At 37.6% G+C, this 17,807-nt stretch overlaps 1 protein-coding gene across 3 annotated transcripts; it reads right to left on the minus strand.

The window, feature by feature from the left end:
* Positions 1-11,864: 11,864 nt before the first annotated feature.
* On the minus strand, positions 11,865-17,807 carry LOC107766155 (homeobox-leucine zipper protein MERISTEM L1). 3 transcript variants are annotated; one of them, XM_016584899.2, is made up of 12 exons: positions 17,443-17,807; positions 16,019-16,291; positions 15,773-15,890; positions 15,396-15,584; positions 14,534-14,974; positions 14,334-14,435; positions 13,912-14,112; positions 13,649-13,823; positions 13,284-13,555; positions 12,930-13,025; positions 12,464-12,847; positions 11,865-12,229 (listed from the first exon to the last, which is right to left on the minus strand). In XM_016584899.2, the coding sequence occupies exons 2-11, from the start codon at positions 16,249-16,251 to the stop codon at positions 12,476-12,478; spliced, it is 2,199 nt and encodes a 732-aa protein (XP_016440385.1). In that variant the 5' UTR covers positions 16,252-16,291; positions 17,443-17,807; the 3' UTR covers positions 11,865-12,229; positions 12,464-12,475. The 3 variants fall into 3 exon arrangements, with proteins under 3 accessions (XP_016440385.1, XP_075090895.1, XP_075090896.1); XM_075234794.1 differs by lacking the exon at positions 17,443-17,807 and adding an exon at positions 16,796-17,406; XM_075234795.1 differs by lacking the exon at positions 17,443-17,807 and adding an exon at positions 16,468-16,537.

The raw sequence follows: 17,807 nt of genomic DNA on the forward strand, positions 1-17,807 counted from the left end.
GCTTTATTAGTGCTAAGAGTAGCAGGACAACTCCTAAAACACCCACTCCTAAAATACCTACTACTAGGCTGCAACAGAAGGAGGCTCTTGAGTTAGCTCTGAAGAAAAGTAAGAAAGAAAAGAAGAGAAGGAGGTTGGTAAAGGGTGGAAAGTTAGTACATGAAGAGATGGTGCCTACAACTCTTGTTGTGGACATTGATGACGAGGTGGATAAGGAACCCAGTCCCTTAATCCCTAAATCCTCCAAGAAACTTGCGGTTCAAAATTCTGGAACAGAGTCATCTGTGAAAGTGATGGAAGTTTGTAATGTTGAAGTGGATGAGTCTGGAGAAAAAGTGGTTGAGAGGTCTGGTAAGAACGAGTCTGAGAGATCTGTGTCTGAGAAACCTGCTGAGAAAGGAAAAAATGTAAAGAAATCGATGAAGAGGAAGGCTAGTGCAAGTGAGGGACCTGGTTCCTTGAAAAAGGCCAAGGTCAGTGTGACCAAGGATGTTAGAAGGGAAAATATGAGGAAACAGAAGGTGCTTTGGGGAAGAACCTTTGCCCTTGATATTCTTGACATAATGGGAATGCGACAACTAGTTGAAATTTGTAAATTTCAACAGTGGACCCATCTGTTCACACATGAGAGTCCCAAAGTGTATGAGGCCGAGGTACGTAGTTTCTATGCCGATCTGTTCACTGTTGAGGATGATAACATCTGCTTGAAGGTAAATGGGGCTGACTTTGTGATTGATGAGGTTGTGTTGGGAACCATCTTGGGAATGCCCATTTATGGTATATCCTCAATTGAAGGGACTTGCTCTTCAAACTTCAGAAATGCCATTCTGAAGGATGATGCAGTCCAGCAGGGGGAACGGGTGCACAAGAAGGCCTTCCTTCCAATGTACCAACTGCTATTCGAAATGGTGAACAAGGTGTTGCTCCCTCGTGCAGATAGGCGTTCTATTACATCACGAGCAAACTTGTTCCTCATGGAAGCACTGGATGCATACTCCACTATAAATCTATGGGGAATCATGATTGAGCACATGAAAAAGGTAACAAATTTCAAGGATGGTAATCATGGGCTGCCCTATGGGTTTCTTCTCACCAAAGATTTTGAGTTCTTCAAAGTTCCCCCGGGAAAGGCCACCATGGGTACTCGCAAGTAGAGTTTTTTCCAAAACCACCTTGGAAGAGTGTGAGTGCATCGATAAGAAATGAGGGGTTGGTAGCAATTCCACCATCTCTAAACTGATTGAAGCTCAAAATATTTCTAATGAAGAGATAAGGAAGTTGAAGGCAAGGAATGTTATCATTGAGGGTCAGCTCAGTCAGGCCCAGGAGGCACCTGGTTCCAGTAGCTCACAAAGCGCAGCGGTTGCTCACCTGACCAAAGAAAATGTTGATCTCAAGAAATAGATCGAGGACCTGAAGGAGAGGTTGCTCAATGAGCAAGGGTCTGCAAATGCTCGAATGGATATCCTCCTTAGAACTCTTGTCTCTTCCTCTCTGCCTCCCCCTTCCAGTGCTCCCTAGAGTCATTCCCTTCACAGTGTCAAGTTCAAGTTCAAGTTGTTTCTATTTCCTCTGTTTGGTTATGTTTGATGATTGGTACCTTTTTTTTTGTTTTTATTTTGTGGTGATTATGTAATAATGGAACTGCTCCCTGTTTAAATCCAAAATTAATGAATTTCTCGTCCTTTTGCTGTGCATATCTTGTTCTTCTGCTATGTTTTTAGTCATGATTGTGTGCACACATGTGGCATGAGTTAACCAGGTTAGACTTCTTTTTGCTTATTGCTTGTGCCTAATCTTCTTATGATGCCAAAAGGGAAAAAAGTAATTGAGGGGGAACATGCACAGGTTCAGGGGGAATTTATTAATTGAGGGGGAACAAGAGGGGGAACAACACAGTCTCAGGGGAAATTTCAATTACAAGTTTGTTATCATAAAAGGGGGAAAATTGATAAGTTATGTGTCACGCCCCAACCTCGGGAAGCGCGACCGATGCTCAACCGAGTGAACCCGGTCGAGCAAGCCTGTTAGATACTTTCTACAAAACTCACCCATGATCAAGAAAAAAAGACATGATTCCATTAATTAGACAGTAGGGAGTTCATACATACAATACTAAATCGTTTCATTAGTTACTTCACTTCTAAGTCTCAAAATACACACATTCTTATAGTTTGAGTGGAACAAGTGATCAAACACAACATAACTTGTTTAACCTTCCCAACACCCATATACATCCCACAGAGTATCTACGAAACCTCTAAAAGATGCAAAAGAGTCTATGATAGTGCCGATAACAAGGCCCTGGCTATACCTTGAGACGTGATAATAATATGAGCAAAAGATACAATACGTGACCCCGGGATGAAGTGAGGCTCCCAAAGTTTGCTGGGAAGAGGAGGTGCCACTATCGCTGATCAACGCTGCCTGCTATGTAACCACCTGCATCCATTTAAAGATGCAGCGCCCCCCGACAAAAAGGGTGTTAGTACTGTCGAATAGTACTAGTATGTAAAACTAAACACCATCTCAATAGAATGAATAATAATACAAGGGGAAACAATCAAGAATTCAATAAGAGATTCAAATAATACTAAAACATCAAGTTAAGGATCACATAAGTTTTCAAGTCAATTTCCATGTTATTAGGTTGTGTGATCCTTAGTGCCGATATACAATAAATCACAATACCACCGTATTCTTACACAGAGTCCAATCATGACCCGATCGGCTAGGTCGTCTCATTTGAGACATCAACCATAACCGCAATTTCAATTATTATTTTCAGCACAGTCACCACCATGTGTGCGGCATGGCGTCCGATCACGGCCCGATCGGCTAGTCCGTCTCACCCAAGACATTACCTTTTTCAGTCAATCATCTCACATCATATTTCTTTCATATCCTTTCGATTCATTGGCACTAATAGCCACCATTGTAAAGTCATTCTTGGCACTTGGCCATATTGCATAATTCGAGTTCCCTTTTCCATATTCAAATATCATTATCATTATCAATAACAATAAGGCTTTCCATTCAAGATATTAAATTCACATATGAGCAATTTGGGAATCTTAGGCACATAGAGGCTTTTCATACAATTTGGCATAACAACCTTTATTCGATCTTGACATGAAGTCTTAACATTTCTAACACATATTCCATATTTTGAATACATCCTCAAATGGAAAGATGACATGATGAAACATTTAGAATAAATATTGAACATGCATCTTTCAACACAGACACATTAGGAATAGCCAATTCTATAATGGCCAAGGACTTACACCAATTACATGAATACCGTGGGATTCGATTCTAAGAAGAAGGGGATTTAGCCAACATACCTCAATTGAGCTTCCTTTAAACTCTAAAACGTTCCAGAATTCTTAGCACTTCGATCTATTTTAGAAATATAACAAGTTGGACCAAAATTAGGAAAATGGTCATGATTCTAGGCCATTTGAGCATATTATCAAACACTAGGTGTGCATCAATGTTTTAAGGCCCTTTTGTAGAAGATTCCATCATTCCCCAATCCATTCTCTACCATTTTTATCTCACAACCTTCCCACATACTTCAAGAATATATGCATGCAAGACAATAACCCCCACACCCAATAATTGTCTCTCTAATTATCCCATTTTATAAATTTTCAAAATTGAGAGTTAGGATATAGATTCTTACCTTTAGGATGAAAACTTCCTTTGTTAATCCTCAATGATTGAGAAAGGATTGATGGATAATAGGTTGAAGGTTACTCCCCCACTATAAGAACTCTCTCTCACTCTAAAAATATCAGAAATGTGTTTAAAATGGGCTATGGCAAATGTTTTAACGAAGAAGGGTCGGGTTTAAAAATCCAAAAATGAAGCTCCGAGATAGGATTTGTGGTCGCATATACGACCGTAGAATGGATATGCGGTCCGCATATCGGCCGCACAAATTGAGTGCCAAAACTGGAAAGAAACTGATTGGGTCTGCAGTCACTATGCGGCCCGCAGACCTGTTCTGCGATCGCAAAATGCGCCGCAGAACCTCCCTCCGCAAAACTCCAAGGCTGATTGTGCGACAAGAGTGCGGACTGCGAAATGGTTATGCGATCGCATAATGGGCCGCAAAAATGGCATCAAAATGACCCAGAAAAACTGTCTCACTCTGCGACCATTCTGTGGTCCGCAGAGTGATTATGCAGCCGCAGAATGGGCCGCAGAAATACCTATTTCTGCCAGATATTTTTCTTTAACTCCCCACCGCACTGTTTAATCCAAAAAGTCCGAACTATTATTAACCTCTACGCCTGCCCCGGCATCACAGAACCCTGGTTTTTAGGAAAATTTTTACGAGGCCTTACATTTTTGTGTCCTGCTATGTTTTGATGATATGGCAAACTTAATGTTAAGAACCAGATGGGGAACCTGTTCCACATCCTTTGAGTGCTCAAAGATCAATAAGTCTCAAGTCTGGGACAATGCTCCAGAGTCCAAGAAATAATAGAGGGAACATATCGACATCAGTTCCCGTGCTGACAGTACCAGTCAACTCTCCACAACTGTAAAGTGACTGCAACTGTACCTCTACACACACGCAACAATGCAAACAATGGAGCAGTCACTTTATAGGGAATGCCTTTGTACCAAACATGCTTGCATTATTCAAGTGATGTCACTTATATAATATTAACATGAAGCAAAGGCAAAACATCACACTTGCACACTTCGAATGGATCAAGCTCTCTCTCAAGTGCATTGCCAACCTGCAAGTGACATCAAAGGCGTCAAGAACAAAGAGCAACATAACGAACGACCAGTTTCCTGCATTGAGTCATCATATGTCCTAAGTTGTGTAGCATCTTTGTCAAAGTGATTTACTTGTAATTCCTACTTAGGTTAGTTAGAAGCATGTTATAGGAAACCTTTGTAAAATCATAAACTATGAGTTTGTGTCTTGGCTAGAGTTAGTCGAGTTGTAAGCTTTGTAATAGAGTTATTACAAAGGGGTTTGTAATAGAGTTACTACAAGTTAGTGAGGGATTAAGAGGTTAATTCCTAGGTTACAATAATTTGTAATCTGATGTTTGTGTAGTAGTGAAGTTGAAATCCTACAAGGGTAGGTCATGGTTTTTAATCCTGTGAGCTGGGAGTCTTCTACGTAAAACTCTATTGTGCTACTTACTTATAGCTGTATGAGTGTGTTATGTGGGAACTAATAGAGAACTTGATTCTCTATATAAGTTTGGTGGACCCTTAGTTTCTATAGATCCTCAAATTTAATAGCTGATGCTTAACAACCATCCACTTTCAAATTATACGCTACTGAGCTTCATTTTGTATAGCAGTGTTTAGACTGAATATGAATGAAATACTTCTGAGACATATTCTTAGAACTTGTGGTTTAGTCTTAAATATGCCATGACTTTTCTATTACTATGAGCATGCATGTCAAAATTAAAATTTTTTAAAGTTAAAACAATCTCCAAATATAGAACGATATTAGTACTGGCTAAAAAAGAGAAGATATCATATAAATTTAATGTAACAGTATTTACTTTTAATCGTCTTCATTATCATCTTCTGCAACTAGCTGTTGGGTTATACTTACATCCATGACATGCATCCAGACAATCATAATTAAAACATGAACCACGACTGTACTCGATTATCTGGAATGGCCCATGTATCGCATAAAGTGCTCTGCTAGCTGCTCATGTCATTATCAAATCTTTACTATAAGTACGAAGAGTGCAATGTTTGTGGAGCATTACTTACTACCAAGCTGAAATGGTTGGCATCAAATTAAAGACTCTGCTTATGTTATGTAATGAAATGTACAATGTTATGCAGAACCACATTTTACTACCAAGCAGAAATAGTACAATGTTTAATACCAAGTTGAAATGGTCCATATGTTTTGGCAGGCTCTGCTTTATGTAATGTGGAAATCTTACTATATTCACGAATAGTCAGTGTTTATTTACATTTTATTTAGGTATGGAGTTAATGTGCCTGGTTACAAAGGATAGGAATAGCCAGGGTGAAGGATTTTGGAACTGAACCGGGCGTGCAGGTCGTCTAGAGTAGTAACTAGTAAAATGTGAAAATTTGTATTATCTATATGGTAGAATGAATATTCCTTCGCTCTTAATTAGAAGTTTCAAATTTGAGTCAAGAAATGAAAGAACCTTTCAAATATGCACTGCTTTATTCACCTTAGTAGGCCTTCCACTTTTCAATGCCATATTCTTAAAAAGAGTAATCACCTCATGATATGGAGCAAGAACGGAGATGATTTAGCATATGCCATTAATGTTGAAATTGTCAAAAGTCCCGTATCGGTGGATGACAATTTTGAATGGGAATTTCACCCTATAAATGAAGGTCTAATGTTTAGAATTTAAGCACACCTCTTATTTGCCTTATTTTATCTTCTTAAGGCATTTGTATCTTCTCTCTTTAGTATTATTTCACTTGTAATTTTGGAGTGGAATAAAATATTGATTGTGTCCGAGGAAGTAGGCAAAATTAGCCGAACCTCGTAAATTTTGGTGTTCTTTTATTGTTGTCTTATTGTCTTGTTTATTATTTAGTAATTGTCATAATTTTTGGTATAGTAGTTGTGACTCATTCACACTATATACATTTGGCTTCCGCAACAATTGGTATTAGAGCCAAGGTACTGTCTAAGTATGCTCTGTGGTTGCAGCATAGTCTGATCTTCCACATCAGAAAGGATCTATCTTGGTAACTGAGTCAAGGTTCTGTCTGAGTATGCTCTGTGGTTGCAGCTTAGTCTGATCTTCCACACTAGAAAGGAAATAATCTTGATTTGTGTCGTCAGCTACTAAATAATATTTGTGTCAAAATGGGAGACAATAAACAAGAAGAATCTACATCAAGTGTCAATAATACGTCATCGTTGGCATCTTCGCTTATGACAAGAATTGTGTCAAATGCGAAATTTGCGGTAAAATTTTTTGACGGGTCAGGACATTTTGGGATGTGGCAAGGCGAGGTTCTAGATGTTCTTTTTCAACAAGGGCTAGATCTTGCCATTGAAGAAAAGAAGCCAGATATTATTGGAGAAGAAGATTGGAAAATTATCAATCATGTTGCTTGCGGTACCATTCGATCCTACCTTGCTAGAGAGCAGAAATATCTATACACAAAGGAACTTCTGCAAGTAAATTATGGAAAGCACTGGAGGATAAATTTTTGAAGAAAAATAGTCAAAATAAATTGTACATGAAGAAGAGACTGTTTCGCTTTACCTATGTTCCTGGTACCACAATGAATGAACATATCACCAGTTTCAATAAGTTGGTCACAGATTTGCAAAATATGGATGCAACTTTTGATGATGGTGACTTGGCCTTGATGTTGTTGGGGTCACTTCCTAATGAGTACGAGCACCTTGAAACTACTCTACTCCATGGAAATGACGTAATTTCTCTCAGAGAAGTTTGTTTGGCTCTGTACAGCTATGAACAAAGAAAGGGAGAAAAACAGAAGGGCGGAGAAGGAGAAGCACTAATTGTGAGGGGTCGTCCTCAAAATCAAACGAGGACTAAGAAGGGAAGATCCAAGTCGAGATCTAGACCCAGCAAAGATGAATGTGCCTTTTGTCGAGAAAAGGGGCACTGGAAGAAAGACTGTCCGAAGTTGAAGAATAAGGCCAGAAATAACAATGGAAAGGCCATTATGGATTCAAATGTAGCTGATTGTGATGATTCAGACTTCTCATTAGTTACAACAGAGTTATCAACATCATCAGACATATGGTTGATGGACTCGGCTTGTAACTATCATATGTGTCCCAACAAGGACTGGTTCGTGAATTTTCAAGAAGGAGAATATGGAGTCATCCACACAGCGGATAACAACCCTCTTACCTCATATGGCATTGGTTCAATAAGATTAAGGAGCCATGATGGAATGATCGGAACATTAACAGATGTTCGATATGTACCGGGTTTGAAGAAGAATCTCATATGTGTGGGAGCCCTAGAATCAAAAGGGTTCAAAATCATTGCAGAAAATAGAGTGATGAGAATATGCTCCGGTGCACTAGTGGTAATGAAGGCCAATCGGAAGAACAATAACATGTACCGCTATCGTGGTAGTACAGTTATTGGGACAGCAACAGTGACATCTAGTGATGACAAAGAGGCAGAAGCAACCAGGCTATGGCACATGCGCTTGAGATATGCTGGAGGGAAATCCTTGAAAGCTCTATCTAATCAAGGATTGTTAAAAGGCGTAAAGACTTGCAACTTGGAGTTTTGCAAGCATTGTGTCAAAGGGAAACAGACAAGGGTTAAATTTGTACAGCGATCCATAATACTAAAAGCATTTTGGATTATGTACACTCTGATGTTTGGGGTCCTTCCAAAACACCTTCATTGGGTGGGAAGCGCTATTTTGTAACCTTTGTTGATGATTTTTCCCGAAGAGTGTGGGTGTATACAATGAAGAGAAAAGATGAAGTGTTGGGAATTTTTCTCAAATGGAAGATGATGGTGGAGAATCAAACAGGCAGGAGGATCAAGTGTATTCGCACAGACAATGGAGATGAATACAAAAATGATCATTTCAATAAGGTCTGTGAAAATGATGGCATCGTCCGACACTTCACTGTCAGACATACACCACAACAGAATGGAGTGGCAGAACGTATGAACCGGACTTTACTGGAGAAGGTACGGTGTATGTTGTCCAATGCTGGCTTGGGCAAAGAATTTTGGGCTGAGGCAATTACATATGCATGCCACCTCATTAATCGTCTACCATCTGCTGCTATTGATGGCAAGACACCATTTGAAAAATGGTATGGAAAACCTACTGTAGATTATGACTCTTTGCACGTGTTTGGCTCAATTGCATACTATCATGTGAAAGAGTCAAAATTGGATCCGAGAGCAAAGAAGGCTATATTTATGGGGATTACTTCTGGAGTCAAAGGATACCGCTTATGGTGTCCAGAGACAAGGAATATTATATTCAGCAGAGATGTTACCTTTGATGAATCTGCCATAACAGATAAGGTGACAGTTGAAGATGTCAAACAAACTGGTGGTGCATCAAAGCAGGTGGAGTTTGAGGGAAAATTTATTTTTCCTACACAAGAAGCAGAGGAGGAAACTCATGAAGATTACCCTCTGGAAGAAGAGCTAGTAGAGAGGGAGATTCCAACTCAGGAACCTCAACAACAACTTGAATCAATAGCAACCATCAGGCCAAAAAGGACAATAACGAAACCTGTTCGTCTCATAGAGACGGTTGCTTGTGCAATCTCAATTGTAGCTGATGGTGTTCTTACCACTTTTAAAGACGCAATCCAAAGTTCAGAATAAGATAAGTGGAGGATTGCCATGAATGAAGAAATGCAGTCCCTTCATCAGAATCATACATGAAAATTGGCCAATCTCCCGAAGGGAAAGAAAACAATTGGGTGCAAATGGATATTTGCAAAGAAAGAAGAATTTCCTAACCAAGAAGATGTTCGCTACAAAGCAAGATTGGTGGCCAAAGGATATGCTCAGAAGGAGGGAATTGATTACAATGAAGTATTTTCTCCAGTTGTAAAACATTCCTCCATTAGAATTATGTTCGCTTTGGTAGCACAGTTGGATTTGGAACTAGTTCAGATGGATGTAAAAACTGCGTTTTTACATAGAAACTTGGAGGAGGAAATGTACATGAATCAGCCAGAAGGATTCAAAGTTGCTGGAAAAGAAAATATGGTATGCAAACTTGAAAAATCGTTGTACGGATTGAAACAATCTTCTAGACAATGGTACAAGCGATTTGACAAGTTTATGTTGCGGCAAGGGTACAAGAGAAGCAAATACGATCATTGTGTATATTTGCGCAAACTTAATGATGGTTCCTTTGTATATCTTCTCCTATATGTTGATGATATGTTGATAATTCAGAAGAAATTGATAAGTTGAAGATTCAACTGAAGGAGGAGTTCGAGATGAAGGATCTCGGTGAGGCAAAGAAAATTCTTGGCATGGAGATAATAAGAGATAGACGTTCAAAGAAACTCTGTTTATCTCAGAAAGAATATTTGAAGAGAGTACTACAGCGTTTTGGCATAGATAAGAAGACTAAGCCAGTTAGTACGCTACTTGCTCCCCATTTTAAGCTAAGTACTACTATGTCGCCAAAGGATGAAACTGAACAGGAGTATATGTCAAGGGTACCATACGCAAATGCTGTTGGTAGCTTGATGTATGCAATGGTTTGTACGAGACCTGACATTTTACAAGCCGTTGGAGTTATTAGCAGATATATGCATAATCCAGAAAAGGAGCATTGACAAGCTGTGAAATAGATTCTACAGTATATTCATAGTACTGTAGATGTTGGGTTAGTTTTTGAGCAGGAAGGCAATCGGTCTGTAGTTGGATATTGTGACTCAGATTTTGCGGGTGATCTGGACAAACGAAGATCAACTACTGGTTATGTGTTTACTTTTGCAAAGGCACCAGTTAGTTGGAAGTCTACTTTGCAGTCAACAGTTGCTTTGTCTACAACAGAGGCAGAGTATATGGCTATTACAGAGGCTGTGAAGGAGGCAATTTGGCTTCAGGGGTTGCTAAAGGAGCTTGGTATTGAACAAAAAAATATTACAATTTTTTGTGATAGTCAAAGTGCTATTCAATTAGCGAAGAACCAAGTTTATCATGCAAGGACGAAGTACATTGATGTTCGGTATCATTTCGTACGAGAAATCATAGAAGAAGGTGGAGTCACGGTGAAGAAAATTCATACTACGGAGAACCCTACTGATATGCTCACAAAAGTGGTAACTGCGGTCAAGTTTCAGCATTGTTTGGATTTGATCAACATTGTTGAACACTAAAGATTGAAGATGAAGACACAACCAAAATTTGTTATTGAGAGAAAATTGAAGATGTGGAATTTTGCCAAGGTGGAGATTTGTTGAAATTGTCAAAAGTCCCACATCGGTGGCTGACAATTTTGAATGGGAATTTCACCCTAATAAAAGGAGGCCTAATGTTTAGGATTTAAGCACACCTCTCATTTGCCTTTTTTATCTTCTTAAGGCATTTGTATCTTCTCTCTTTAGTATTATTTCACTTGTAATTTTAGAGTGGAATAAAATATTGATTGTGTCCGAGGAAGTAGGCAAAATTAGCCGAACCTCGTAAATTCTGGTGTTCTTTTATTGTTGTCTTATTGTCTTGTTTATTATTTAGTAATTGTCATAATTTTTGGTATAGTAGTTGTGACTCATTCACACTATATACATTTGGCTTCCGCAACAATTAATACTATTATTTGGGAATAAACATAGCAGTTGTTGTTATTACATTGCCAGATCTGGACACTGTTGAAGCGGAAGAGATTGCAGTGTTTGGGTAACTAGTGTTCGACTACTTGATTTCTACAGGATCCTTACATGTACATTCAAGGGAAAAAGCGTAACTAGTGTTCACTTTTCTTTTTTCGATATGCTACAATTATGTTATGAAATGAATGAGATAACATATACTGTATGCTGTATTAAACAAAGTATGACTTTCTTTATCAAACCTAATATGAAAAACAGGTTGTTTTTTCTCCTGTTCTCTTCTACTTGCGTCCTCATGTTCCCATTTTGTCCTTTTCTTATCATCATTAAACTTAATTAACTCGTATAATTAAAGAAAAAAAGTTTTTAAAGTTGTAAACCATACTTGAATCACACTCGAGGCTTCTTTAAGAATCATTTTACAATTTTCATTCAACAGATAGGACTGTGAACTTCAATATAACCTCTCAGCAGGAAAGTGATTCCATATATTTCAAAGCAAAATATTTCAATCGCAACAAGTTGTGAAAAACGAATGCAAGAATTTGTTAGCAAACATAAACTCTCAGAAGTAAAACTGAACTTCTTTCAAAAACACAAAGAAATATACCAACTGTTAAAGCAAAAAGTTCAAATTAAGTAAAGCTTTGTTGCTAGTTTATACTATATGCTGATAAGTAATAAGGCCCTTGGTTTACATATCAAAAGTTCATTACTGGTGAAGTCAATACCCGAACCTACAAACCCTTGCAGGGTGGTGAAATGCCTACTGCTTATCTAATTTTAACCAAACAACAATCTCACCACATTGCAAGGATTTCCTTGAGGTGCGTTCTCGACTCCTTCCCTTTGTCTCACAAATGCAGCAACTTTCTTTTAACTCCTTTAAAATCTCTTCTAGGTCTGCCACTGATCACAAAAACACTACGATAAGTTCAAAATTTTAGACTATAAATTCATAATAAGTGTTTAACTTGTATGCACTGACACTGTACAATTTCACCATCAGGTTAAGAGGTACATATACAATAACAGATCGATGTGTATAGTAATCCTAATTTGGTAACATTATAATTGCTTTAGTAAGTTAAAAAACACTATCACTGAATATTCCAATTGAAAACGCGTATAAAGAAGTCTAACCTTAAATTTCGATCAAGCATTTTCACACGTTACAGCTGTTTTAATCCTTTCAACAGTGCACTTTATGAGACTATTAACAGTTGCCACTGATCCAAGGGAAAGTTTTGCAGTAGGGACTGAATCAACCAATATCTGAAATGCAACAGTTAACAAAGATCCACCACCATTACCAATAACCTCTGGATTATCTCCACTATGATTTGTCGATCCGTCTGGAAGGATAGCAAAACCAGATGGTAGGAGAGCAACATAGTCAGGGTCACCACCACTTAACACCACATTCATGGCAACAATATCGACTGGTGCATAAATAACATAAGAGCCTGTTGAATCAGTGGAGCTCTCTTGGAGTATCAACATATTACTCTGGTTTGAGTTTCCACTCTACAGAAGCAGAGAAGCTTGCTTTAATTTTTTAAGTGAACACAAGTGAATATAATGAGGTAGATAAATAAGAAGACCATACATTAACACGGAGTAGAGATACACAGTTTCCAGGATCACGACCATTTGCAATATGTGCCATTTCTTGAACAAGCCCTCCATTTGAAAGAATATCCCACTGTACATATTTAGCGGATGGTCAGATGACATGAAATTGATCTAAATTACATGGACATTAATAACTTTTGATGAATTCGGCCAAATCAACCAAGAAAAGAAAATTCATATGCAATGATGTGATGGAGTATCATTAATCACCAATGTGATAATGGTGTAATATATCACATGACATCGGTACAAGTTCAATAAAAGTTAAGTAGCCCTATTACCATTTAAATTTAGTGACACAATATGTAAAATTTGACTTAAAGATTACCTCACTTCTAGAGTTTTCGTCGCGGAGAAAATCAAAAACTCTCTTAGGAGAAACTGGAAGCCAAAAAGATGTTGCAGCACTCAGGACTATACCAGGAGGTCTCCCTGGATCATCTATACTCTTCCTAGTCATGACTCTAACATCATCGGCACCACTTCCAGACAATGTTGTCCACGTGTGAGTTGTCGAGGCACCAACACCAGCACAAAAACTCATCACCATTCTCTCAGCCAATTTTAACATGCTTTTTCGTCCAGCTGGACTTGTGATGACTGCATATTATTAGAAAACATTAGTAGTGATTCACAATGAATTTACCATTAGAATAAGGAAGAAAACTAAATTAACAGATTTATTTGTATTACTTCCAACATCTCCTGTTGGGATGTTATTAGCCATTGCACTTGCAAGCCGTTCACATTGTCTATCTAATGTTGCCACCCAGCGTTTTGCTCCAAATGCAAGGCCTGAATTGACTAGAGGTTTGTAGATGCTGTGGACAGCTTTTTCATCCACTTCAACGTGTTCAACCCACGTAACCTGTAGAGAATAACAAAGTGTTAAGTACATAATAGAGAGTTTTCTTACATTATCAGATAATAGTTTAAACTTTCAAAAATGGTGTTACCTTGGAATAACCATTTGGCAATTCTTGAATTAAACAACCGGATGGCCTTCTTCTGCAGCGCGACACTGAAGTAGGGCGTAAATTGTCAAGGGAAACATCAACCACTGCCCAAGTCCCATCAGCATGTTGCTTACAATATCTCACAAAATAGTTCTCGCGAGTTGGAACAAGTGGAGAAGGAACCTGGAACTCGGCTGTCATCTAAAAATTAAAACGTAACAACAGATATATCCATTAAAATATATTCCATCCATTTCATAAAGAATGAAAGAATTTGCAGTACTAACTTCACATTTTCAAATAATAATAATAGTAGCATATCTAGACATTATATTATACAATAAAAGAACATGCTCATGATCCTGAATAGGGAATTTGGGTTGAAGAAAAAATTAGGTGTCATAATTAGATTCAAACAATACCACTTGCAAAGCTCCATTGTAATTTCCTGCTACGCCAGTTGACAATACTTCAAGGGTCATTGCTTTTGATACTAGGCCAGCAAAAACATTGGTCCATTGGTTCTGAAATCAATACAAGAACAAATTAACAAAACAGAAAAATCAGTAATGAAAAAACAACAATGAAGAATAAACAAAACCACCATAAAAATAATTCCTACCACATCCATCAAAATTTCAACTAAATTAATATGGTTCATAATAACTACAGCTGATTCTCGTGAGGCTTCAGATTTTAGTGCCAATGGTTTTGGACCAATCCCTCGAGGGAAATTTCTGACATATTCCTCCTCACTTAAAATCTCAGTAGAATTGATGTTTGGGCTTGGCAACCATAAGGGTTCTCCAGATTGAGCCATTCTAATAAGTTCCTCCATTGCAGCAACAGCAAGTTCAATAACAATGGGCTTCTCAGAATCTGTAAGGCCTGATATTGCAGTTCTAAGAAGGTCACCAGCACTGTACATTTCTCCAAGTAGGCTTGATTGAGGCCTAAAACCAAGATCTAGAGAACAAGATGCTTCGGGAGGAGGAATTTGAGGAAAATTAAGCAGTGGTTTCCCTCCAACATATTTCGCAGCAATTCCAGATATCCTGTCAATCTGTAGGATAAATACAAATTTAACTTTTACACTTCCGCCGAAGCATAATTTTTATATAGTCACTAAAAATTGCACTAAGAAAATTTAATTGTGAGGTGAGACGATTATCAATTTTTTTTTGTCTATTGAAAAAGATGAGAGAGCACGTTAGAAAGCATGTTAAGCTTTTAAATAAATGGTCACGCAATTCAATACATATATAGTAGGTAGTCTATAATAAGTTGCATTAGAAAACTGAAATATGAGGCAAATAACGTTTTACAACATAGCTTTTAAAATAGATACTCATGAAATTCAACACTTATAGTGTAATAATACATAATAAGTAAAATTAGAAACTTGAAACGTTTTATAAAATATCAAGTAAAATAATTTTACGCTCGCTACAAGCAAACATAAGACAAGATGTGCATATGATTACCTCTTCTCTAAGACGAGCATTTTCAATCCTCAAGTGCTGCTCATCAAAGGACATCTCGCCTATGGCTGCAGGCCCTCCACAATTTGGGCATGCTGCATTGCTGAGTGCTTCTTTATATCTTATGTTCTCAGCTCGTAGCTTCTCATTTTCATTCCTCAATTGTGTGTTCTCAGATCGTTCATGTTGTGCCTGCAGTAGTTAACACCAAAATACCTTAATTTGCAGCTAATTCATTAATCTTTTTAATGGATTCCTAAATGTTTAAATATTTCTCTAGCATTTACATTCGATGCAGGTATCCAAAGCTTAATGATATATACTAGATATTAAGAAAAGTGACAAAACCCTCCTTCCAAAAAAAGAAAAGGGAGGCTCACCTTCATTTGAGTGCGCTTGTTTTGGAACCAAAACTTCACTTGCAAAGGCTCCAACGCGAGTCGTTTTCCCAATTCTTTTCTTTGTTTATCGTCAGGGTGAGGGCATTCTTTGAAAAAACTGACAAAACACTGACCAAGGTTAGTTGTATATAAGGGTCTATTCATTTGCTTTGCAATTAGTACTTACGAATTCTATATGAATTTAAGTTATATACACAAAGTGTACTATGATAAGTATACGCTTACGATTCCATTTCTTGAATTTGATGCTGAGTATGGCGGTGGTAACGCTTCTTCTTATTTGGACGCTGATTTGGATCTTGATCATCACCTGAATTAGGAGCTTCCATGATATCAGTACCTGACTTGCTCTCGAATTCTTCATCTCGAATAAAGTCCATCTCATTTTCTGGTGTTTTATTATGGGCGGACATATCTAGCAAATGATGGTGGCTATCAAACATGTTTCCATTAAACATCTTGACTTAATCCTTTCTCTTAAAGCTAAAAAAATTTCATCTGCAAAAGAAGAAGAAAAGCCCATCTCTGTGAACAAACCACACACATGCTAGATTATACGGAAGTGTGGACAAAAGGCAAAAAGCTCAAGATTCAAAAGGAAGAAATAATTTAAGTTTTTTTCAAACAAAACCATGTACGTATCATTGCAAAATGAAAAACTTGCCATATCTTACTAGATAAAGTAAGAAGAAGCCAAGACTAAGTCCTTTAATTGGTTTTTATTTTCGTTCCCCTTCACCATGCTCATTCTGTAAAAACGATATGTCAAGACTTAGACTTATATTCTTGTTCTAGGTTTTCTTTATTTGCCGGTTCACGGAGTTTAAGAACAGAAATTTATTGATTTTTGTTATTAAGAATTATACCTTTCCTAGCTCAAGATCCAAAACAGATCTCAAGAGTGGAAAAAGAAGGATCAAAGGAAAGTGAAGAGAAACGCATACACGTAAAAGCAGAAAATAAAGAGGTAGATAGCCAAAAGAGGTAGTTCAAACGACTTACTTTTCTAGAATTGAGCTTCTCAAAAAAATTCAAAAGACATCTTGCGGCAGAATTTTTACACTCACCATATGATATAGCATAGCCCTTCAAACCCTAAAACAACCTCTCTCTCTCTCTCACTCTACTACTTTCTTGTCTCTATGCGTAGATAACTTAGTTTTTTTTTGTTTTGACTGGCTACAAAGATTTAAGGGGAAGAAATGACCTCGGTTTTGGGATGTCAAACAAACAAAGACTTCACTTTTATTCTATACTATTATTTTCTCTGTCTTGACGTGACAAAGAAAAGAAGTTATTTTCTACAGTGCCAAAAGAATGAAACGGGAAAATTATAGTAGTATAAGAACAAAAGACAGTTGATAAGGTGTGAACACGGACACCTGCCTATATTTCTTCCTTTATTTTTAACTTAGGCAAAACTTATGTTATAACGTCAACGAATATCTCTGTAGAGTACTCCGACAACACTCATAAATCACTCTTTCTGTAATGGTATAACGGAGAAGGATTAGAAGTCAAAGCAAAAACAACAAGTAAAACCTATACTAGTTATACTAAAGATATATATAGTGGTTTTCTGAAACAAGTAAAGCTTTGAAAAATGCAAGAGAAGGAAAAAAAATAGAGAATGATGGAATTTAACTTACTGTCCGTGCGATGAGCCTCGGACAAAAGCAAGAAGAGAAGCAAATAAACCCCAAAGGTTTAGATCTGATTTTCAGGACAAAGTATTAAACCACTTTTTGGAAGCTGAAAACTTGTGATTTTGTTTTCATGGACAAGAAAGAACAACTTTTCTTGTGAAGGGAATTTAAGAATGAAAGAGGATTTGGAGAAGGAAAAAAAAAGGGAAGGGAACAGGTGAAGAAGATGATACAGTAGAAGGAGTTAATGCAGAGCGTATAGAGAGGGTGAAATAGCATTAATGGCTTGTGGAGGTGTTAATGTTATTGTTGAGAGAGAAGGGGGAGAGAGAGAGAAGTTGGAAAATTGGCAGCTCATATTGATGTAT

The sequence above is a fragment of the Nicotiana tabacum genome, chromosome 17 (genome assembly GCF_000715075.1).
Source record: "Nicotiana tabacum cultivar K326 chromosome 17, ASM71507v2, whole genome shotgun sequence".
Taxonomy (NCBI): domain Eukaryota; kingdom Viridiplantae; phylum Streptophyta; class Magnoliopsida; order Solanales; family Solanaceae; genus Nicotiana; species Nicotiana tabacum.